Below are 25,275 nucleotides of genomic sequence, written 5' to 3'. Positions count from 1 at the left end.
ACCTTTTCTTCTTGTCCTCTGTCAATCCATCCATTTCATTCTGAGTTTGGATTGATGAATAGCACTCCTTTAAGATTTAATGATCTTTATTCACTTGATTGTGTTCATATAGAATATTGCCAAATAATATTACACAAAAAATTAACACTCTTAAAAATTAAGGTGCTTAGGTTCTTAACAGTGATGCCATAAAGAACCATCTTTGGTTCCACAAAGAAATATTCAGTCAAAGGAACCATGTCTTTCTTACTTTTTTATAATCTGAACAACCTTCTTTCCACACAAAGAACCTTTTGAGAAACCAAAAGGTTCTTCAGATGTTAAAGATTCTCTATGGAACCATTTAGACACAAAGTGGTTCTTCTGTGGCACCGTCAAGCATCTTTATATTTACGAGTTAATGACAAGAAAAGGAAATACACAATATAATTATAACAAATAACAAGAAAGATTTTTATTAAATGCCAATACTAAAATACTTATAAATATATATTTATCAAGATATTGTGGAAAAAAATATGGAATTAAATGTACAATGATGCTTTTTGATCATATATATATATATATATATATTTGTAAAGGCAGTACTTGGTTTCTGAGGGTATGCAGCTGAAATTCATTTTGCTTCAATTAATGGGCAACTGTCTTCTCCAGTAACATCTGCATTGATCAGTTTCTGAAAAACTGTGGTGTAAAATGAGATAAAATATCTACTATGTTGCTTGCGTTTTAAAAACCTGAATAGCTACTTTTTAACGACCATAGAGAAACATGTTTTTTTGTGTAACGAAGTTTAGCAGAAGCTAATCAGATTAAAGGCTAACCTGCTAATGCTAATCAGCAGAAGCTTGAACCCTCTATTAGACAACGTCTGTGATTTTGCTCCAAATTACTGTATGGCAAGACAAATGGAAATGAAGGCCTGTCTCATTAAGATCCTGGCTATTTTTACTCCTTATTATTAAAGATTGAAACAGACACTAGGGTAAAGGTCCCTCACATCCAGGTCTTTTTCCATACTAAACTGTCACAGAGGTAGTTTTATAGCCACACTATTGAACAGAATATAAAGTCTAGTTTGCTGCTTCTTCGAGTAAAAACCACCAAAACCTTAATTGGCCTTAAATGACAGAAATGTGTATAGACTTTATGAATTTAGTCTATCCAAAAGTAAAAAGTACAGCTAATTTCACAGGTGTGACTCCAGAACAAAGCAAAATATACAGTTCCACTATACAAAAGGCATCAGTGAACATACTGGGTCTTGGGGTGTGTTTGCATATGAAGCCCAATACCTCTTGCATTTTAGATGTAAAACTAAACATTAGTTAGCTCCTTTATAGTAAAGACTGTATTTGCAAGGCCATTTCCAGAAATCTGGCACACACACAAACAAACACCAACCTAAACACACAGAAGCTCCTTTAGTTGATGTAACAATCCTTTCAGTATCCTTTGACAAACATTCTTCACGTCCTTTTCCTGTTTCAAAAGGGGCCATTTCCTATAAGCGCCGCCACCTCCATCTGTCCAATCTTCCCCTGTCCACAAAGCCCGAGTGGTTTGGTCCACATGGCTCTTATCTTATCTGGAGTAGTCCACACCTTCATAGTGAGGTGATGGAGGGAGAGAAAAAATGCAAGGGTCTGGACATGAACCTGTGAGTTATACACACACACAACCTTATGAAATAAAAATTTTGCATGGAATGATATTGTGTAATATATGCAAGAATAAGCTAAATAAATGAATTTAGCCAGAATAAGTGTGTGTCCATCATGTTTTACATTTAAATTACTTTCTTTCATGCTGTGTTTTAGGTTAGGATTTCATTTAATCACAAAGTGCTTGCAGAAATGTCCACACACATGCACACTCACACACACACACACACACCCTAAAGCTGACCATAATGCACTTCCACTCCGGAGAGGAAACATATCTCACACAGCCAGAGACAGAGACTCAAAGAGACACCAGTTCCTGACACACACATAAACTCTTTACTTAAGGAAAATCACAGCATGGTTATTTCCGTGTGCTAGTATGGGGCTCAAAGCTCAGCTTTTTTTCAGAAATTACTCGACTGTGTCCCACATGCAATTGTAAATGTACATTTCTTTACACGCACACACATTTTACAAGTGAATATTTTTCTATCTCTCCTTCTGCAGCTGTTCTGTTTCTTTGAAATCCTCTAATTGCACAGGTTTATTCAAATTAAAATATGAATTAAGTTCTGTTTTAACTGTAAGCCTTATCTTAAGTACACACACAAACAGTTTGTTCATGGTAGACCCATGCCTTTATGTGTTTTCTTTTCGTTCCACCACTTGCCCTTGTCTACTGTTCTGCCTATTACATATTGTCAACCATTCTTTGTAGGTACAATATGTAAGTGGAAATGGGTTACATTATAATTATATTATTGTACAAAATAATATTGATTCACCCTTTTAGGGGCTTTCAATGCAAAGAAAAAAAAAAACTTAAAAATGTTAAACTCTCAGTACATCCATTTCACTGACCTCACTTCGGTCACCTCGCTCCTGTAACACACACTCTTACACACAGTGTTTAAACAGAGGAAATCCTCTCTTCCCGTTGGCTGAGTGTGTGTTTACTCACAGAAGGACTCTACTACACTCCAGAACTGAGGTCACACATGGGGTGAAAGGGCACGGTCCCTCTCTCCACACTTATACACAGTGTGTACCAGACTTCACCTCTCGCACTGAAGCACTCTATGCCTTCCTCTTAGTATATTACTAAATACTACATGTAAGCAACAGAAACCCCTAGAGTGTTAAATGTGTTCTTCTGAAAGATTTAATGACCATGCATGTATAAAACAATGACTCAACAGTTCACCTGAAATGGCAATGGCATTATGAAAAGGCAATGCCACTGTGCTTTCTGTACAGACCTCAATTCATATTTAAAATAACATGAGAAACAGAGCAAGTAGTGGCGGGAATTTCTCAGTGACTCTTTCTGTGGGTGATATCATTACGCCGGCAAGTCTTGTTCATCTAATCATTCAGAAAAAAAGCTGTTTCATTCAGGACAGGCGAATGCCTTAGTGAGTCGCTGAATCATTTACTCAACTGATTCATTCAAAAACACTAATCCGGTCAGGAGCAAAACACCAGTACTGTGTGTTGCAATGGTGACAATGTAAATATAATGCTTCTGTGGTGGGGAAGAAATTTAAGCTATAAGTAAGATTAGTACTGACCAAGAACAGAGGCTGTCATGTGGATCAACTTACTTTGTGTATTTTCAATAGTTTCAATATGAAAATAACTTTTATATTGATTCAGTGGATTAATTGCATTTTGGTGGGAAAAAACGTTTTTTTTTTATAAATCTTTGAAAATCAAAATCTGTATTTGAATGTTAATGTTTTTATAACCTACAGATGCTATTTGAAAGTTAGAAACAGAAAATAGAAGCTATTACTTACTGATACATTAATCAGTTTCTTGTTAGTTAATAGTAGTTACTAAGATGTTAATCTGCACGATGTTAGTCATTTGTTTCTGTGAAGTTATTCATTAATTACAGAACAGTATTCTAAAGTTTTACCCAATTTAGAATAAAAAATATATAATTAATTTAATTCATGTAACATTTAGAAGTAGTTACCAGGCTTTCCTGATTGCCTTTTAGTAAATCACTTGCCTAGTCATCCACAGACTCAAAAATAGAACGTAGTAAAACTTTGATTCAAGTGTGTTTTTAGGTTGTGGTTTAGTTGTTAGAATAAACATTAGTATAATGCAAATATAATTTGCAAATAGTTAAAATTCTTTTACAGTAAATTATAGTTTCTTTACATGTGCTGTTTTGGACAAAATCTGCCCAAGTGTTTGTTTGATATATCCATTAGTACTTTGCTTAAAAAACATAAAAAAATAAAAATCTATATTTGTCTTTGCTAACTATTTTCATGTTATGTTGATCAGTTCATCTTCACTTTTCTCATTTCAGATAGCATGTCCTTGTGAAAATATTCACATATCGGAATGCTAATATATGATAACCAATCAGTGTGATCTCTTGCAGAATGGCTCTGACACTGATACCACATAATTGGCTGAAAAGCTGCCAACGGTGATTTGACAAGTTCCACTGGTGCAGAACACACAGAAAAACTGGACCAACAGATGCTCAATGACAGTCTGAAAACATGTAACCATCAGTTTGGTCTGTCTATGAAAACATGTTTGACATTTGTGCCAAAAGTTATTGCACAGGCCTATAACATTTACAGAAAAAAAAGTATTACAAATATTTGTAATACTTACAATTACAATACTTATGCTTTATTTAAAAATGTATTTAAATTTGGGCCTTTATTACATTAAATAAAATGTATACTTTTAGCAGACACTTTTATACAAAGCTACTTACAGTGCATTCTGGCTAACATATTTTACCTTACATGTGTTCCCTGGAAATCAAACCCACAACCTTGTGCTGCTAACACAATGCTCTACCACTTGAGCCACAGGAACACATTAAGAACCAAGAAGAACCAATATATTTGTGACTTTACTTTTTAAGTCCACTCTCAGCCAAACTCAGAGACAAGTCAAACTGCAGCCTGTGTCGGTCAGTCTGATAGCTCCATGCTAATCACTTCTTTATTTAATTCCTTTTCTTACTTACGCCTCCATCCCAATGAACATTGGATAGCTGCTAAGGTTACTGTGGATCAGATGTCAACCATTAAAGTCCTGGAATAGACCTCTGATTAGTGTTGGAGGACTGGCAGTGTAAGACCCGCACTGAGAATCCAGTAGAGTAATTCAAACATTTTAGGATTAAGGGCTCATAACATACCATTCTACTATAAAAATGTACAGGGAGCAGTGGAATCGTCAAATCAATGAATATATTCACTTTGCTGCACCTTACCTAGTCACAGGTGATTTATAATAAGTGGGTTTTTTTTAGACCAGTGAGGTGTAGTGATTTTATAAGGACTCATGATAGTACCACATTCTATAAGAGTTGATCGCTCACTTTAAATTAGGTTATTAATTTAAATGGAAATTTTTATCAAATGCATTATTTAGCTTATGGCATGCACTGGACTGAAAAATGATTGAGTGTGATTATGACATACTTGGTTTCACTGTATTAGAAAGGACAGCTCATGGGCACAAAAGTTTTTAGCAGAGGATAACCCCAAATATAATCTGTTGATTTAAAGGAACAACATATGGATCTATGTTGTGTGTTTACAATATTGTTTTTAAAAAAAGAAATATCTTCACCAAGGCTGCATTTATATACAGTCATTATGCTAGTCTTAATTGTCTAACAATCCATACAGTAATGTAATATACTGAATAAGAAACAGGATAGAGGAAAGATTTTCAGTGGTATAAATCTCAAAATATTATTATTATTATTTTAATTGTGATACAAATTTTGGCTAAGTAAAAAAACAAAATCATTTATTCATCAAGTACACAATGACTTGACCAAAAGTGACAGTAAAGACATTTATAATGTTACAAAATATTATTATTTTTAGCTTTCTGATCATCAAAGAATCTTGAAAAAATGCATCATGATTTTCACAAAAAATATTAAGCAGCTAAAACTGTTCTCAACATTGATAACGAGAACCATTATTAATAACTGAGCTATAATCATTTAGCACCAAATCAGCATATTAAAATGATTTCTGAAGGATCATGAAACTAAAAATTCAGCTTTGCCATGCCATCACCTGAATACATTAGGCTACATTTTAAAATATTCAAATAAACAGTTATTTTTAGATTGTAGTATATGTCACAATATAATTTTTTTTTTGTAATCAAACGAATGATACTATTAATAATAATAAATAAATACATGAAAAATAAATAATGTGTTCTATTATTTATTAAGGTGTTTTCGTTTTGGGTGAGTAGTTTCCACAATGTAGGCAAAATGCACGCACACAAAGAGTATCTTCTCTGTTCCACACAACCAAGGAGATTCCCCACCCGTCAAGACCATCTATACACTGAATTGTTTAGCCACTACCAACTCCCTCTGATTCTGTCAGCGGCCATTCATGCATGCTGTAGTCATTCATCATCTTAACCACATAAAGCCCGTCTATAAACATCGAGTGCTCTTGTCGTGCAGTGTATGAATGTGTGCTCGAGTTTTGCAAAGTGAGGCATAGCTTGATGGATTGATGGCGTGACGTCAACACACAGTTACCTTGCCGTGAGGGAGGGGGGGATTAATCTGTGTTTGTGTGTGTCAGGAGGGAGAGAGAGAGAGAGAGAGAGAGAGACGCTTTAATCTCCAGGGAAATGGGCACGTTTGGAATAAGCGGTACCAGTCAGCAAGCGCACTTTAATATTCCAGTGGCTGTGGAAGAAGTGTTTCCAGAGAGAGAGAGAGAGAGAGAGAGAGAGAGAGAGGGAGGGAGAGAGAGAGAGAGAGGGGGAATATGAGGGCAGTACTCAAGATGAGCCTGCGCTTTGAGGCTGTACAAAACTAGACCCTGAGGGCATTCTCTGAGGTAAGCTCCGTCTCTCTCATATTTTACAAGGTTTGACGCCACGTTGTTAAACGTACGGCGCGTATTCTTTATGTTTGTAAAGTAGCGCGCGATAAAGGTTCGAGTCTCCTCGCGCTTGCTTGGACGCGGCGCGCTCTGTTCTGTCAAATGTAACGGCTGTGCTTAAACCCTAACGGCTTCGCAGTAAACTCTCTTAAATAGGCGTTAAAGGAGACCGGGCCCTGGGGTTATAGCCGGTAAATTGTATTAGTCAGGACATGAGAGTGGATAAACGAGCTCAAAGCTGGCTTCATGAAGTCCGTTCGGCGTTTTGACAGTCACTTCACTCAAGTCAGAGAAGTTTGTAGCTATATTCTAACCGAGATGTGTTGAATGGAGCAAACGTATAAATCAGCAATAGCCTGCTTTTTTACTAGTGTTTCTTGGCTTCCTTGTTCCAGCAGGCTGCAGCTATTTTGAGGTCCACACTGTCCAAATTAAAGAAGCCTCACGCAGCAAATTACACACTGAGAAACTGCTTTTAGTTCAGAGACGTGTGTGACACAGAGAGAAAGAGAGGTTGAGAGAGACAGACAGACCTACTTTATGAGGGGAGTTAAACAGGTTTGTTAAATGTCACACCACAGCCGCTTTTACTGTCACCTCCTAATAAAGCAACTATTGTATTTATAACAGTTTTTAAATGCGATCTCACCTACATGGAACTTGCGTTACATCCTGAAGTTCTGTATAGGCGACGGGAAAACAGTGCTTTTGTCGGATTCTTGCTCAAATTTTAGTGAACGTGTGACTTTTACAGCTACCGGCTCGTTTTGGGGGGAACTCGGTTGGTATTGTTAAAGTAAGTCAGATAGTTTCCTGTATTTATAATGCAATGCACGAAATATGTATGGTTGTTGTTCTTAAAGAAGTAGTTTGTGTGCACAAGAAAGTCTATCTATCTATCTATCTATCTATCTATCTATCTATCTATCTATCTATCTATCTATCGACATCGTCATTTTGAGCTTCTGTAAAAGTCTGCTCTGAGTCATTTAAATATGTTAAACATCTTCATTTAAATATTAATTTAAATGTAGCTACATCAAGCCTCACCCCCTGCCACTATCTTTACTTGTTTCATTTAAAGACTGGCTTTCATTCCAGCTCTGCCTCTTTAGGGAATCTGACTGTGCAAGAGAAAAGAAAAGTGAGCTGGTATCTGATGAGCTGATGCATTGGGCGTCCAGCTGAGATGCCGCGACGCTGACAGTCCTGCCCCGTCTGTCGAACCGGACCAATGATGATAATGAAGATGATGATGTCCACACGGCGCGTGTAGCGCTAAATCACCACTACCGGACCCTTACGAGACACTCCACTCTGATCCGCGCTCATTCAAACTTCAGATGGACTGCCTTCACTCAGCACTGACCAGTAAAATGAATTGGATCACACTCCTGCTGGCCGGCTTGACTTTTTTGGGCAAAGTGTCCTTGCACAGCTGCTTAGATTATGATGACAGCTATGATTATTATGAAGATGAAAAAACAGAAACGATAGACTACAAGGATCCCTGCAAAGCTGGTAAGGCGCTTTTGTGCGTTTTTTCTTGCCTTTGATAGCCTATGCAAATTATTTCTGTTAGGTAGCCTAGCTGATCAAAGGAGAAAGCATAAACGTCTAATTCGCAATTCACACTGTGCTGTATTGTTATATGCTAAACGTAGTCTATGGAGGAATGAGCGCTTTTTATTCCCGAACTTCAGTTATTTACGCTGAGACTCGCACGGGTCACGCATTGAGTCATATGGCGCGCGAGCATCAGAGATCAGCGACGCATCTCTTTTAATCCTTTTTTTTATTATTTGAAATATCCCTCGCAAGCCTCGCACGACCCATCCTCCCCCGCTGAAATGATCTAGCCCGCTTTAATTCAGTTTCTCCCGGGATGATCCCGTGGCTCGCGGGGCCACGTGCGCTCCGCTGTCATAAACCCGTGCCCTCCGCGCACACGTTTGTCCGTGCAGGTAAAGTGCGCTTGCACGGTTTACAATCTCTTATGTAGTTATTATATCAATCTAAGTTGAAACGGAGTTCACTCTGTTCATGTGAACCACAATTTCACCTGCTGACAGCTTGCATGCAAAATTTATCAACGAACGTCATTAATTATAATTACGTAAAAGTAACTAGTTATTACAAATAATCCGTGGCTCTCTTATAACGTTTCCGTTGTGCATTATTGTATTTGTATTTTATGTTTACGTAGTGTAATGATTATGTAGATTTAGTGGTATATAGACATAAATAGACATTTATCATGGAATATCAAGAGTTGGACTGTAAAGATTACAGAAACACTCAAGGGGCCATGTGTATATGTTTGCATATAACCAATTTTAGATGACTATGTTTAAGTCTTTGTTGACACATATCCACACAGAAGGCCAATAAGATTTATATTTCATTCTGTCCTCTTTTGGATGTGTAAGTAAACTCCACCTAGGCATAACAGATATTTAAATGCATCATCTGCAGTTACATTTTGTGAAATTGCTCTGTTCCTCCCTCTCTCACATGCCAACACACAGATTTACTCACATAATCTCTCTCTCCACATTCTCTCTCTCATTTTCCTTTGTGTATATATCATGTTTACTCAGGAACTATAAATCTAAGCATTTGTTTCTCTGCTTTAGTGTGTTGGCATTGTTTCCAGGCTTTTATGAGACAGATGTATGTACACATGCAGAGGGCACACATACACACAAGCAATATGGATTTCTGATGAGAATGAAAAAAAAAAAAAGCATTTAAGTGGTTTGTGTGAATGTTTGTATGTGTGCAGTGTGTATGTATGTTTGAATTAGTGTGTCTGTGTTTGGGTGTATGTGTGTGGGGAGTATGACTGTTTGGCAGTTATAGGGAGGACCTCTGTTTTTCCAAACTGTGAAACATTCAGCCTAGAATTTTGACAGGCTCGTTGATAGCAGTACTACAGGGAAAGGGTGGACAACATTTCACATAAACTTTTAGCACATACATAAATAAATAGACATAGAAAACACTTTTAATCTTTATTACACACATTTCTCTTAGATATCTATCACATATTCCAAGGCGACCATAATTCATACTGTTAGTACTGGAAGTGTTAAATGCAAGTAAACAGCCTGTGCCATGTATACTGTATGAACATGTACCCAACTCCCTTATAATTACCAGTGTACACCCAAAATGACTTAATGTCTTACTCAGGATAATATTTCAGATACGGTTAATCTGCTATTACGCTAAACTTGCATGTAATTCATGTAATTCGTAAACCACAACTTTATATGTTGTTGCTACGGTAATGATATGTATTGGTGGGGTTTGTGTTACAGTGCTTAAAGTTCTTTGCATCATAGCAGGTAAAATGCTGACTGTCCAAAAACCGTCCAGGTCATTGAGCGTGTTCGATCCAGTTCTCTCTAATGCTAATGTTAGCCACTCTCTTAGCTGATGGAGCATTTACTGGCGCGTCTGCAGTGTAGCCTTGCATTAGCATATCTGCGCTGCGTTGATGTTTTAGCAGAAATAGACATGCTAATTTAATGCAAGGTGTCGATGGGGGGAGCTGCTGTGTCTTTCAGATGAATAGACCCAAATTTAGTTTAATTGTTTACAGGCATACAGTATTAAACCTTGGCCTTAAAGGGTTAGTTCACCCAAAAATGAAGATTATCCCAGAAATTACTCACCCTCAAGTCATCCTTATGACTTTCTTCTTCCAGATGTATCCAGTCAGAGTTATATAAAAATGGTTTTTGATCTTTCAAGCTGTTTCATGGCACTCAGCGGGTGTTGCATGCATCATTCCAAAAGAAATTAAATAAAAAGCACCTATCCATAATAAAAAATTTCTCGTATGGCTCCTGGGGGTGAACAAAGGCCTTCTGTAGCAAATCGCTGCGTTTTTATATCCATATTCAAAATGTAATAATCACTTTAATGTAGCTTGCACCCACTGTTGTACACGGATGCAGTTCCGGGCAGATAATATATGGAGGTCGGTTTTGCGCACGCATTGAATAAATTTGTTATTTTTCTTTACTTTTCAAAAAGCATTTTCATAGCTTCTTAAAATAATGATTGAACCCCTGATGTCACATGGATTATTTTACCGATGTCCTTGCTATGTTTCTGGACCTTGATCGTTTATGGACACTTGCTGTCTTTTAGTGCTGTTAAAATGAATGAAAAACTAAATTCTAATTTCCTACTTAAATATTATAAATTATCATATATTGTATTATTATATTATAATGTATTATATTCAAATTTAAAATGCATAATTTCATTTAGGGGGTAAAAAGCTTTTGGCTTCTCTCCTGAGGCCACAAGAGGGCATATTGCGCAAAATATATTGCACGTTTCTTGTGGTTCTGCTGTTTGAGTGTCAGGTTTCAGAAATTGTGTGACATACTGTAAAATAAAATAACATAAAAAAACTGTAAAATACATATTTTGGAATTTGTGAATATAAAGAAAGACATTATTAACTCCCTATATTAACTATATGGAAGGCTTTGGGTGTGGCAACTTGTTTGGTTATGTTTTGTAGTTTTAGAAAAAATCAAGGGTTGCAAAACCTGAAATGCACGCACATTTACTTCTGTATGTTCAAGGTGTACCACTTTCATGAGTTCATATTAATGGTTTGTTTTGGTTGAAATAACAGAAGGCTATTAGCTCCATTAATGAGGTAAATGAATTGTTTAGGACTTCTGTTTTTGTTTACAGAAACCAAGAGCTCTATGGGTTTCAATGGGTCACTAAAGGGCTAGTTACATTATACAGTCATTAGGTGATGTTATCTCTTTCTGTTATCTTAAGACATTGTAAACCTAATGACACTGCTGCTACAGAATAACCAATCTTTTCTGATAATGCAAATTTTGTCCACGCCTCCTTGTTTAGTCAAGAGAAACATAAACAATCCCAAGGGAGTTTACTGGGGGTGTATGCAGAGAGACTTAGGGGCAAACACATAGAAAAGAAAGCTAATGCTCTCAAAAAAAAGTCAACATCTTTATTGGCATGATTGTCAGCATTTACAGTGATTGTTTACACAGTACTTACAAATAAAATATATTTATATTATTAATAATGAAATATACAGTACATAAAATTAATGAAGGCAGATCAAGAAAGTAGTATAGAAAATAAAGAAAAATATAAAAGAAGTTAAAAAAGGACAAGAAAATAGAATAAGAAAAATAGAATAAAACAACATAGAATATGTCAGTGGTGAATTTATGGTATATACAAAATTGTAGTAATGGATCATCTGTCAAAGTAACACACTAAATCTAACACTATACTAATACTTTCTTCCCCGTTTTATAGTTCATTCACAGTGTTTGCAGTTCCTGTCAGATACTTTCTGCACTTCATTCCTCACTCTTTCTTTATTGCCTAAACATGATTTTTTCCCCCATTAGTTTTATAGAGGGCATTGGTTCATTTTGTGAAATTGTAGTTTATAGTCCTCCAGTTTGTAGATGTCTGCATTTACAAGAACAGCTTAATAGCAGAGAACTACTCCTAGAGATGTTGTCTTGGGGAAGTCGTGGCTTAGTGGTTAGAGATTTTAACTCCTAACCATAAGGTTGGCAATACCACGACTGAGGTGCCCTTAAGCAAGGCAATGAACCCCCAACTGCTCCCTGGGCACTGCAGCATACATGGTTGCCGAGTGCTCCGGGTTGTGTGTTTACTGCTGTGTGTGTGCACTTTGGATGGGTTAAATACAGAGCACCAAATCTGAGTATGGATCAACATACTTGGCTGTATGTTATGTCACTTTCACAAAGCGTCCAAAATTAACTTTGTTATGCATAACAATGGTGAGTAATTCATTAAAATTTAAAGAGTAACTAAACCCTAAACCAACTTTTTTTACTTAATGATCTATAAGAATGGGGCTTTATTAGAGCTGTTCATTGATTCAAGTAACTTTTTTGGCATTTGAGTGTAAAGTGTTTTAATTCTACAAAATATGGTGTAAAAACGTCTGAGTGCTGCCCTCTTCAGGCTGAACGGTGGCTACTGCAGTTGATTTTTCCTATTGGATGTTGCGGTGGCAAGTGACGTAAGCGGTGGCAGGGTGACGTGAGCAGTTTCCAGCTCACCACGCCCCTTAGTACGAGCTAACACGCCCCTGGCAGTATAAAACCATCTTGTTCCGTCAAAATCACTGTAGTGAGTCAGGAGTTGAAATGCGAGTATTGAAAACGATCAGGATAGACTATTATAGCATCTATTTAGCATATCAATTGTATAGTTATTTAGATCTTCATGTTAGCGTAGATTTATCTGTATTTAGTACAGTGGTCAGGATGGTACGTAGGTGTAGTGTTGCTGGTTGTGACAGCACTGCTGGACTGCATAGTTTTCAAGCAGACATTAAAATTAGGCGCCAGTGATTGCATGCACTTGGCCTGGAAGACCGTGAGTTCCCGCCTAGAGCTGGAGGGTGCAAACTGCATTTTACGCGGGATTGCTTCTCCAACGCAATGGAGGTGGAGATGGGCTTCTCCACACAGCCCTACCACTCAAATTAGAAAACATTGTAAGATAACTGATGTGAATCAGGCTAAAGTAATAGTGATAGTTTTGAACACTGGCTATTTATGTACTTGCTCAAATATTGATTTCGGATCATTTTTAACCAAAAAACGTACGGACTGCAGCTTTGAAGGGGGGGTGAAATGCTCGTTTTCACTCAATATCCTGTTAATCTTGAGTACCTATAGAGTAGTACTGCATCCTTCATAACTCCAAAAAGTCTTTATTTTTATTATATTTATAGGAGAAATATAGTCTGTACCGATTTTTCCCGGAAAAACACGAGCGCCTAGAGGCGTGACGTGTGGTTTTATTAACAAAGTTCGGGAGAAGCACGATCAGATAATCATCCAATTTGGCACAGGTTCATCTCGTTTAGCTAATAATCTTAAATAGCACGCAAGCGTATATATATCCAGTCTTCCTACCTCCTGTCCCACGCCAGTTTTTCGGCAACCCTCCTCCACCCCAACTCCTCACTTCTAATCTATTTATCCCAAATTAGGGATAGGGGGAGTTATTTGGGTTCGGGCTATGCTCCGGGCCCGGACCCCTCCCCCAGGACAGCACGCCAAAATATGCCTACTATTTGCCTTCAGATTAGATGTAAGGGTGAACTCGTGAAGTGTGGGCGGAGCTAAAGAATCACGAGCACCAGTAGGCTTTTGAGTTGAGAGCATGTGGAAGCTGTGACACAGATCCAGAGGCTGAAATTTAACAAGAGCAGCATCAGCAAAGGCGGTATGCTATGTGGTATGTACTGAAACTGTATATATTTGCTTAGCGGTTTTGGAAAATGACTAAGTTCCACTTGATGTCGTCTTTTTTTTTTTTTTTAAAAGCTGTACATGTGGAAAGTGCAGTTTGATGACAACATCGCATGTTGTTTACTTGATGTGCTTACGCGCCGATAGCTAAGTTAACAAACACAGAGATATTTGAAGCAGTTTTACTCACCGCATGCGGTTCCAACACACAATCGTGACCCTTTTCCGTTGGGACTGCATTATCCTTAAGAAATAAACGATGTGCAATCCGAAATGCAGGGAACAAACAAAAACACTTGCACAACTCCGTTGATGCTCTGTAAAAATAAACTCCATCCACTGGTCCCTTAATGCTGTTTCTCTTTTGGTAATCTGTGCAGGGTTGTCTTGCCCTGGCAACCAAAAACACACTTCTTTTGTGACTTTTCGCGACGCTCTCGCTCTGATCAGGCTGTGCTCAGCCTCTCTCAGTGCTCTGCTATACTGGAGCGCGCGCTAGGACCCATATAAGGAAATTCCGCTCCATCTAACGTCACACAGAGCCATACTTGAAAAAAACTTTCCGAAACTTGTGACAAACCGGAAGTTTCTTCAAACCGGAAGCTCCTTCAAACGTACAACTTAATTTTTGAAACTTTGTCCATGTTTAGCATGGGAATCCAACTCTTTAACAGTGTAAAAAACTCAGTATGCATGAAATAGCATTTCACCCCCCCTTTAATGAACAAAGCAAAATTGACTTGTTTAAGTGATAATTATCCTCTATATTCGTAATAAACAACACCATTGTCAAGTCATTGGTTTACGCAAGATAAGATAGTCTTTCTCTCTTTGAAAAGCTGCACCTGTCACAAAAATGTGAAGAATACACATCATAATTTTATTCTGAATTGAATAGTTTTAGTGGCATAGTGCAAAGAGTTTTGGGACAATAAGCATACTAGATTTTTTAACTGAGGTAAAAGTTGTTAAAAGACAGACAAATTGGTCTCGGCATAGGTACACATATATTGTATATACAATTTCAACTGCTTGTATCATCACAAAATGTAAACTACATATTATCGCCCAATCTGCTAAATGTAACATGACACGAGGATAAAACAAACATCATCACCAACATTATTTTCTGTGAAGCTGCTTTGAAATAATGAAAAATTTGGAATGACATGATCAAGTCAGAATCATCATACCCTTTTTACATATCAGCTTAAATATAAATTATGTTGCAGCTCCTTATGAAATTACCGATCACTTAAAAAAAAAAAAATTACTCACTAAAGCAAATTTTATTGCACAATTGGTGCTTAGCGTTATTTTTGGACACTGAACACAGACATTTTACCATTGGAACTGCTGGTCAGATTAATGTCTAGGAGGGAATCACGCCAGTCTGACAGTAGTCTGGTCATTTATTTCTTCTTTGAGTTTGTGTAACTGTGTTTATGTTATATTATGTGTTGCAGCTGGGTGTCAATTTCACCTCTACATACGTGTCAGATTCATATCCATCTGTTTACATATTGCTTATGACCTTGTATATGTGTGTATGTATGGTGGAAATGACTCTGTGTGGTTGATCATCTTGCTTCTGTTGTTCTTGGGGAAACAGAATGTGAGTATTTGGCCGTGTGCTTATCTCATGCCATTAGAGTGCACTAAACACATTTCCATCTCTTTGTACGCTGATTTCCCTCACTGTGTGTGTATGTGCGCATGTGTGTGTCGAATGTGGGAGCCCACTTCATTCAGGCACTTATCTCTTCCTGGTAGCCTGCATCCTGCTACTTAGCTTGAGAAGAATCTCTCTCACTCACACATACACACACACAGACACACACACACACCTTCATTCATGCCCGGTACAAAAGAGGGTTTTTGTCATAAAACTGTGCACACAGCAAAACAGAGCATGTGAGTGAGTGAAAAGGGAAACAACTTTCACTTGCAGTTGTATTGTTTGAGTGTCTGCAACATAAAAGTGATGTATTCAAATGCATAGAATTTGATTTTTCATTCAGGTTTTACTTGAATGTAAAACATGACATCAGTCTGTCTTCACAAGTCTAGACACACTCACATTAAAATTCAAAGCTTTCAAGACCTCATCAGATGGCTGTTGGCTCTTTGACTGCACTTACTTAAACTTTTCCCTGAAGTCAGCTTGTCATAATCAGAGTAGCTGAGTTGCTGTATGTGTGTGAGATAAAGATGGTCAGTTTAAAACAAGAGGATTTTCCAGGAGCACTCTGGCCTGACAGCCAGCTTCCGAAAATTCCCAAAAATTCCAACGTCAGCACTGTGCTCCACCATGAACTGTTTGTTTTGGAGCAGGGAAACATGAGTCAGCAATCCGCACACTTCCTCCTAGAATGCATTTCGCTAATTAAACAATTAGGGCTTTACACATCCTGACATGTGAAAAGGTGCTTTGATGCTCCGACAATGGCACTGAATGAAGTCTTTCTGTCTCTCATGCACATTTGCTGAGAGTGTGATGACAGTGATTTCTGCTCTCTTCCAGACCAGTTTTAACATTTGTTTCAGACGATCCCAGGGTATTGATGAATACAGATTTAAATGGACTTCAGAAAATGTTGTGATCCATCCAACAACACATATTTTTAGTGTACACTCTTTAAACGTTAACAGTGAAGCCAAATCACGTCAATCATCCACTGAGCTAAAACAAAGTTTGCCAGTTGATCTTATGACAGATAAATGACTGACAGCCAAAATAGGCAATCATTGTGTTTATAAGCTTTGATGTTTCAGCACTTTTGCCCATCAAACTTACTGAACTGTGTGTGTGGCATAGGAAACCATTTTTGTCAAATTAACAAAACTATGGTAAGAAGGTGTTGTTATGGTAGATGTAATTCAGAGAGAGGCCAGTGAATGGAGTTTTGTTTGTTCCATTCCTAAAACTCTGCAGTAGAACGTATGAACTACTAAAATTTCATATTTCAAATTTAATAATTTCTATATTTGCACTTCAGTGATTTGTTTCCTCTGCTAAATACAATGGCGACATGCATACGACCAAGTTCATTATTTTCAGAAAAACTGATAATGTAATTTGCGCAATGATAACCTGAATTTGAAGTAATTTATGGCACACACATCTGGTACATCAGTGTCATTTTTTTGGGTGCACAATATAGTACCCGTCCTTTAGAAGCAGTGGGGCTGTTTTAGTAATCGCTGTCGCAAGGTCTTTTATGTCCATAACAAAAAATGAAAAGGACTAGGCCTTGATGCAAAAGACTTAATGGAACTTGGCATCCTTAAATTCAACCCTTTAAAGCACCATTGCTGCAGCAATATACATGTATATGTAATGTCTTTGGCTGTTGCACTGTATAAATATATATTCGCTAGAAGCTCGTATGGTCTTTTTGTACTTTTATGTATTTTTTGCAACTTATAAACTTGCAGTAACACATAAAATATAGCAAGCGATGTATGTAGTTTCAAAATTAGAGACCCTTCTCTCCAATCACAGGAGACAAATTTGAGATGCATGTTACTACAAGGTGTAAACAGCAATGTGTCTCAGCTGACTGCTTGTGAAATTATCACAGAATCACAGAGACAGATCTTAAAAGCAGGTGTAAACGGCCCCTAGATGCTCATAGCTTAGTTTGACTCTCTTGAGCAATGGGATGCAAATGCATTTATGATGAAGTTTAATCTCAGGACCACTGGAAACCTTTTTAAAATATTGCTTTTTCAGTTGGCCAGGTGTCATGTATAGCCACAGAAATGTTATTGCTGTGGTTATTGTTCGGATTAATGCTGTATAAAAAAAACAAGACTTCAGGATGCAAGGTGACATCAAGCAGTTATTGGAATTGTGTTTGGACGCATATGTGTTTTTGTTTGAGTGTGTCTGTCCCTGATTCTTCCTGTGATCAAGCTCGCAGGAATGTTTTTTGGGCTGTCACCCAAAATGCTTTGCGTCATGTCTTTCTGACATGTGGCGCAGATGTCTTTAGTTACGTGTCACTGACAAACAGAAACACCCCACTCATCCTTCAGCTCCCATGATACTCATTCATCAGACTCAGCTGCATGTTTCTCTGGGTTTAATGAGGAAGGGATTCTTGGTATTAAACTGACATCACAGTAATGAAGCGTCAACATATGGTCAGACTTTCTAAACCAGTAGTGTGTGTTGATCAGTGGCTCCCTCCAGAATTCTCCAAAACATCTGCTGTCTCTGTGTACATAAACCAGTCTGTCAGTCAGATTGAAAGTCTACAAGAGAAGATGATCAGTGGCCATTCTTAATTCAAGTGTACAGTCTTCAGCTCTGTTCCAAAGCATAATGAGTCTTGCTATCATAGTCAGTTGCTTTTTGAGGAGCCATTCACACAGAATTCATTTCTGCATTAAAATATGTACTGAACTGATCACACAAATATTATGTGAAATATATATATATATATATATATATTTAAATAAAAAAACTTAATTATTTTTATTCAATTAAATGTCAGTATATATTTAACAATTTATTTGCTCTATCCATCATGTTTGACTGATAATAATGCTGCCTACCATTGTGTCTAGAGCACCACTTACAGTATAATGCTTGAAAATGCTGTTTAGGGAAGGCATGTTTTGGAACAGAGCTTTTATCTGAGAAACTAGATTCTTATTTGATTAGCGAGTTTATCACTTTTGATCGACTTTATTACTTTGGTGAGATTTGCAATGCAAAATGTACTTCTCAAACTCTGTGGACTTGCTGAGACAAGTTTACTCATATTAAACGCACAGTTAGTTCCAGCCATGCTCTCCTCCAAATCTTAAATCGTTCAAAGGAAACAGTGAAAATGACTTGGATTAATGCTGGGTGGTTTGAACAAAAATTTATATCACACTTTTTTTTCTAAATTATGCCGGCTTTCCGTTTACAATTTTTTTTATGTATAATCAGGGTGTACAATGCATTTTCTGCTGGTTGATATTCCAGGATGTGCTTTTAGTCCGACAGCACTTGCATAAAATGGTTCCTCTTTTTTGCACAAGTTCTTCTGTGTCATGTTCTACTACTTCTGCAGCATCCATTTTCCCTGTAATGCCTGTTTCACACATACTCCGTCTGCAGCACGGACTCATTGTGCTTTCACACAGGATGAGTTTGCAGTCTTCTACTGATCCGCATCTGTTTAGTCCACATACACAACATTTGTTCATTGTTTTGATTTCATATCATGTAAAAAAAAAAAAAAAAAAAAAAAAAAAAATATATATATATATATATATATATATATATATTGTTTAAATTGTTTTCAGCATTGTGAGTCTTTTATCACATAACAGTAACAATCTTTCATAGTTATACACATTAGTTTAAACTCAATAAATATAAACAACGCATTATTCATGCATTTTACTTCTAGGTTTGTATAATAAGCTGCTCAAGCAAGCGGCAAAACATTTAAATACAATAATTAGCCTTTCCTTATAAAAATATTAAAAATTAAAAGACCACAGACAGAAACAGTCTCGTGCCTTTTGCATTTAAATCTTTATCACAAGCAATCCCACGGGTTTTAATGAACTTAGTTTTTTTGCCTCCATAAAAGTGAATATATACGCACAGAAGATGAGAATGTGTGAAACAGGCATTATATCATAATACCAGAGCAATGCTGTGTGTACTCTCACCACGCCTCGCAGTCGCTGCTTACAAGTGCAACATTGTAACGGGTCCATCTGAAACGTTGAGTAATTAAATACATCAGTATGGTGGTATATAAAAAAATCAATATCGTAACGAAAAGATACATTGGTTTTCGGTATGAACCGGTATACCGCCCAGCACTAACTTGGATGTTTCCAGGATAACCTGGAGAGTCTCATTTGTGACCTTAGTAGTGTGACCTCCAGGATAATCTCCTATTTTAATACACATTTTAATCTGCACCCAGATTAAAACACACCTCCTGCCGTGCTACAATAGCCATGGAACTGAGATGATAATTTCACATTTGTCAAAACATTTTATTCTCCTCCAGATGACACATTCTGCAGAGGTCTCTCTATTTCCATCTGAGCAGATGTTAAGATGTTAAACTCTCAGTTTAATTTCTCAATGAAAGAGACATCATACAGTTAAAAATCCCTTGTCACTGTGATGGTCACATGTTAGACAGAACCCATCTGATTTCCCTCCTCCAGTTCACAATCGATTCTTAAGTACAGACTCTGCTCTGTTTATCGATCATCACGGCTGAAGTTATTGACTGCTGCTAAGTTAAGATGTGCAGTCAAAGACTCATTAATGTTAAGCGAATACATGATTGCTGAGGCGTTACTGGGCTTCACTCCCAGATTTCTCAAATCAATATACAAATTCAACACAAAGCCTTTTCCTCTGCGGTCAAGTCTGAGCACTTTGTCTTGTTCATCTAGACACATACTGTATTTTAAAGTCTTGTCTGACTGTCAAGGCTGTTAAGACCTCATGTCAGCTATTTAGTATAAAATTATTTAGCAGAAACTGAAATATGCATAGTAGTCTGTGGGCAAGACTGCATATTTAACACTGATATATAATCTCAAGCCGTTTTAGGTAGTGTGGAAGAAACAATATGACCACACAATGAGACAGTGAAGATTCAAACTCAAAATATAAATATGCTTTTCTTGGAATTTCCTGTATAATTATGACAACTGTATATTTTCCAGCAATTCTTGCACATTTTCTTTGTAAGTAAAACATAGCATTTGATGAAATAGGACTGCATTTAAATATGTGAAGAATTTACAGTAAATCATATTATTCAAAATGTATTTAAAATCTGAAAATATTAAACATATATATTCTAAATTATAATCTATACTGTAAAAACTGTAAAAACCTGTTAAATGGTTGATGGTACGTTCCCCTACTAAAAATTATAAAAACTGTTTTGGACATTACATGTCATTTTACATTAGGGTTGTACATTTAATGTTGTTTAATTCATATTTATTGCATTATTTCAGTATCGTGTGTTACATGATGGTGTTTAGTTTTTGTGTGAATAACAATGTGCATCTTCTCTATATGTTAATATTTAAAAATTGCTTGTGATCAGCTTTGGGTTCTTCATGTGACTTTCTCATCACCACCTGCTTTTGGTGGTTATCAGTGTGTTACAAAGGTAGAAAACAGATTCCAGTACTTTAATAGGTTGCTATACATTATATCAGTTAATGCAATTTAAATTGTATTAAATGTATTTAAATGTGAATATAAGTTAAAACCATAAAACCTGAAATGTTGCTAGCATATTCTTACAGTGTAAAAAAAAAATATATATATATTGTAATTAAAGCAATATGAATATAAAAATTATACATTTTAAATTAATTAAAACATATTTTTTTTTTGTGATGGGAAAGTGAAATTTTGAATGCTTATTTTGTTTTAGATTGTAACGGAGAGTCCCACTGATAAAGATCACGACCATGAGTAAAGCGAACATTGTCTGAGGAGTTATTGGGAAGCGAAGGATGCTTGTAAACACACATGCGCATACACACAAACAATGCATTAGAAACAATAGTAGTTTCCTAAAGCTGCAGTTACGTGTACATACGCATATACGCACTCACACACACATGCATGCACAAGGGCAGAGTTTATTCCGATATGGAACAATCAAGATAGCTTAATTGCTTATTGTTTTATATCAAGGTTGAGGAGTGAACTCCCTGCCAAAACTACCAGCACACACAAATGATGTAGTTCCCAATATTATCTCCGTTTTCATGGCCAGCTGGCCATATCTAAGACCTCCTTGGTGAAAGGATAATTTAAGGATGTATGATGTCATGACTATAGCTGAACATCAGGAATGTTGGGACAAGTGCGATATAGACATTAAGTGAACAGGGATGGTAAGATTACAACATGATGCATATACATGTTCCCTGACATCCGCTTATTAATTTTTTATCAGCATTTGAGGGTGCGAGAGCAAAGTTGACAACCTAAGATGTTTCCTCTCATGTTAACTTGTCAATTGATTGCATATGCAGCAAACCTTAAATTAGCATCAGTCAATAGCTCAGGCCACGCTGATCTGAGTTTCAGATGTGTCAGCCAGCACATAAACCATCAATCTATGGTGCTACCAAAGAGTGTGTGTTTGTGTCCTCTAATAATATCCTTCTCTGTTTCTTTTTCCAGCTGTATTTTGGGGAGATATTGCCTTGGATGAAGAGGACTTGAAAATGTTTCAGATCGATGGAACAATAGAGCTTTCACAGCAGTCACATGGGAGACAGGGTCACACGTCGGGTAAGGCACATCAGATATCACAGCACTCCAGACTGCAGTGGTCAACAATCATTGAAAATTGGCTGATTTGCGAATAAATGACTCTAATGAAGTGGTGTTTTTTAGGATTTGTGAAACTCACAAACATTTGTGCCTCAAACTCACTTATGATTTAGTAGTTTAAATCAGACTTACTTCATCAGTAAATCGTATGAGCGGCTATTGGTTTAACAGCTGACTGAGACTTAAGGGTGCCATAGGTTGTCTTCAGAAATTTGTTTTGTTATGCTGGTTGAAAGACTTGCTTCACATCCAGATAGCAATCTTTAAGTTAAGTGGTTTAAATGTATATATATGTATTTATATATTCTGTTGAAGGCATAGGACCAAGAAATGTTTGTCCAATCAAAACGCTCGTTCTGAGTGTTTCCTACCTGCCTGTCAACATATCGTCATCAGCGTGTTCACGTACACTATGCAGACAGAGTAAGAATGGCAGACAAACATCATCAATCTGACCTTCCTTCCTGGTATTGTAGTACGTTTACTAACTGTAGTGTACTATAAAGCTTTCTCACCGGTAAATGACAAATGCTGTATTGCAGTAATGTTGTCTCTGGTTGTCTCATCTGTTTGCGATCTTCACGTTTATGCTTTCAGGAGGCATTGCTTTGGACGGCGATTGCAGGGAGGGTGGGACGTTCGCTTTCAGTGCTATCAGGCTAAAGTTAGCATTTTCCAAGTTCTCCCACTGCACCACTGCATCTATATGCTTTTTAAATATTCTCAACAGAATTTTGCGAACATATTTATAGAGCATTGGTATTTAACAGTCAGCTTTGTTTTGTATTTCGGCATCTAAAAAGTAATTTGGCTGCTAAATGTTTAATGTTATCTCTAGTCATTTGAGCTAGTATTTTTTCTGTCTAGATCACTACATCACACTTTAGACATTATAAATCTGTCACTTAATCTGGATTTAAAAAATGAAAGGTCCTCAGTTTAGTTTGAGGTTTTAATGCACATGTTTTTTCAGCTGAGTTCAGTAGCAGATGTGCAGCAGATGAGGTTAAAGCTGCAGTCAGCAGCTGCTGAGGGTTGAGGGTTGTTTCTGGTGCAGAACAACAACAATGACTCTTTCTACAGTAAAGTTCAAGGTTTCAGCTTCTGTTTCACTCAGTCCTTGAAGCTGGCCATGTGCTTTTTTCTGTCCCGATGTCATGTTTGAAGTCAGACCTTCCTCTAGGCGTTAAATGCTCTGCTGTAGCGCTGGCCTCTAATCAGTTTCGACTGCAGGGTGAAACACAAAAACACACACATATACAGTAGTCTCTGTGGATTTGTATTTAAGATAATGTCTTGATCAGTCTGAGATGCTGAGTTGTCAAAAGGATGGAATGAATGCCCATGATTGTGTTATGGGGTGTGGATGATTTAAACCTATTAAAGTCCGACTGAAGTTGAAGAATGTGTGGGGATATTGGGAGTTTATAGCTTCAGGTGATTAGACTTGATTAATGTTCCTGTCTCAGCTCCACTGCAAACAACTGTGTGTGTGTGTGTGTGTGTTTGCATTGCAAAGTCTTTGTCTTTTACTTCTTATGCAATGAGAAAAGTGCAGAAGCGTATGTGTGTGTGCAAATGTTTGTTTATTTGTGAGTTAGAATAAACATTGTTAACAAAATCCTTCCTTGCTGATATCTAAACTGACCAAAGTCCAAATGTGCGTGTGTGTGACCTTCCCAGTGGCACATTGTTAAGGTAAACTATGCGTCTAAAACAGGATACAATCACTGGTATGAGTAATGACTACTCACAGACAGCAGCCAACTAAGAGAACTTTACCCTGCTGGGTAGCGGCATTGTCAGCAACATCACCTTCATCATCGTCTGAGTCTTTTGCAGCACAAAGATGGAAGTGAGGCCAAAAAGTCGTTCTGTTTCCGTTCTGACTGGGGTTGTTACAGGATGTGCCACTGGGGCAGAAGGGCAAACTGCATCAGGACCAGGAATAGCAGGAGAACTGATGTGTGTTTAAACCAGTCAGGACAAGTCTTTCTTGGATATTTCCAGATTCATCAAGATGCTGTCATGGAGAAACACACTTGTATATCTGCCAGTGTTATGTGCATGAGATGTTTGTGTGCACATTAATCCCAAAGCTCAGACTTTTCCTGTGTCTTGGATTCAGAGTATTGTTTGTTCCTCACTTTCCTGTCCCCATCAGAGAAATTCCAGAGAAAGAGAGACACAGAAAATGCAAAAGGAAGATAGCAGAGGAACTGACATGTGTGAATAGAGCTGTTCAGTAAGAACCCTGGGAGTGAAAGACAGGAGTAGGTGAGATGTTGAATGAGGGAGATGAGGCTGGTGACTGGGGGAATGAGGAGAGGTCAGGACAGATAAAATGGGTGTGAGAATGGCTGGTGATGGAAGTTTCTGGGCTGTGTGTTAATGTAACTGTATAATGGCACCAGTTAAACTTGATTTAAAGGGATAGTTCCCTCAAAAATGAAAATGAAATGGAAATTCTGTCATTAATTACTCGCCCTCATGTCGTTTCAAACTCATAAGACCTTTGTTCATCTTTGGAACAAAAATGTAAATATTTTTAATGACATATGACAGTTCTCTGACCCTGCATAGACAGCAATGTAACTGAAATGTTCCCAGGCCTAGAAATGTATCAAGGACATCGGTAAAATAGTCCATGTGACATCAGTGGTTCAACCACGATTTTACAAAGCTATGAGAATTAATTTTGTGCACAGAGAAATAAAAAATAAAGATTTTATTTTACATTTCTGGGTCTGGGAACATTTCAGTTATGTTGCTGTCTATGCAGGGTCCGAGAGCTCTCAGATTTAATCAAAACATTTTTCATTTGTGTTCTGAAGATGAACAAAGGTCTTTGGGTTTGGACCAACATGATGGTGAGTAGTTAATGGTAAAATTTTTGTTTTTGTGTGAACTGTCCCTTTAAGGAAAGTTTACCCAAAGCGTAATAAAAACACTTACACAATGTTCTCATAAAATTAAAATATCACTTTCACAGCATTCTCAAAAGAACTCTCTTATATGTTTTGTTTCTCTCA

The 25,275-nt window shown here is 37.2% G+C and overlaps 1 protein-coding gene across 4 annotated transcripts in view; it reads left to right on the top strand.

Annotated features, from left to right (window-relative positions):
* The first annotated feature begins 6,304 nt into the window (after positions 1–6,304).
* LOC113044228 (dorsal-ventral patterning tolloid-like protein 1) overlaps positions 6,305–25,275 on the top strand; it is a 56,990-nt gene continuing 38,019 nt past the window's right edge. The window contains exons 1-3 of one of the 4 annotated variants that reach the window (XM_026204008.1): positions 6,305–6,538; positions 7,699–8,104; positions 22,091–22,201. In XM_026204008.1, the coding sequence (XP_026059793.1) occupies positions 7,927–8,104; positions 22,091–22,201 (289 nt within the window). In that variant the 5' untranslated portion in view covers positions 6,305–6,538; positions 7,699–7,926. The other 3 variants (XM_026204006.1, XM_026204010.1, XM_026204009.1) reach the window with 3 other exon arrangements.

The sequence above is a fragment of the Carassius auratus genome, chromosome 26 (genome assembly GCF_003368295.1).
Source record: "Carassius auratus strain Wakin chromosome 26, ASM336829v1, whole genome shotgun sequence".
NCBI classification, from domain to species: Eukaryota; Metazoa; Chordata; class Actinopteri; order Cypriniformes; family Cyprinidae; genus Carassius; species Carassius auratus.
The sequence above is the reverse complement of the archived record's forward strand: the minus strand, read 5'-3'. Positions and strand labels throughout refer to the sequence as shown.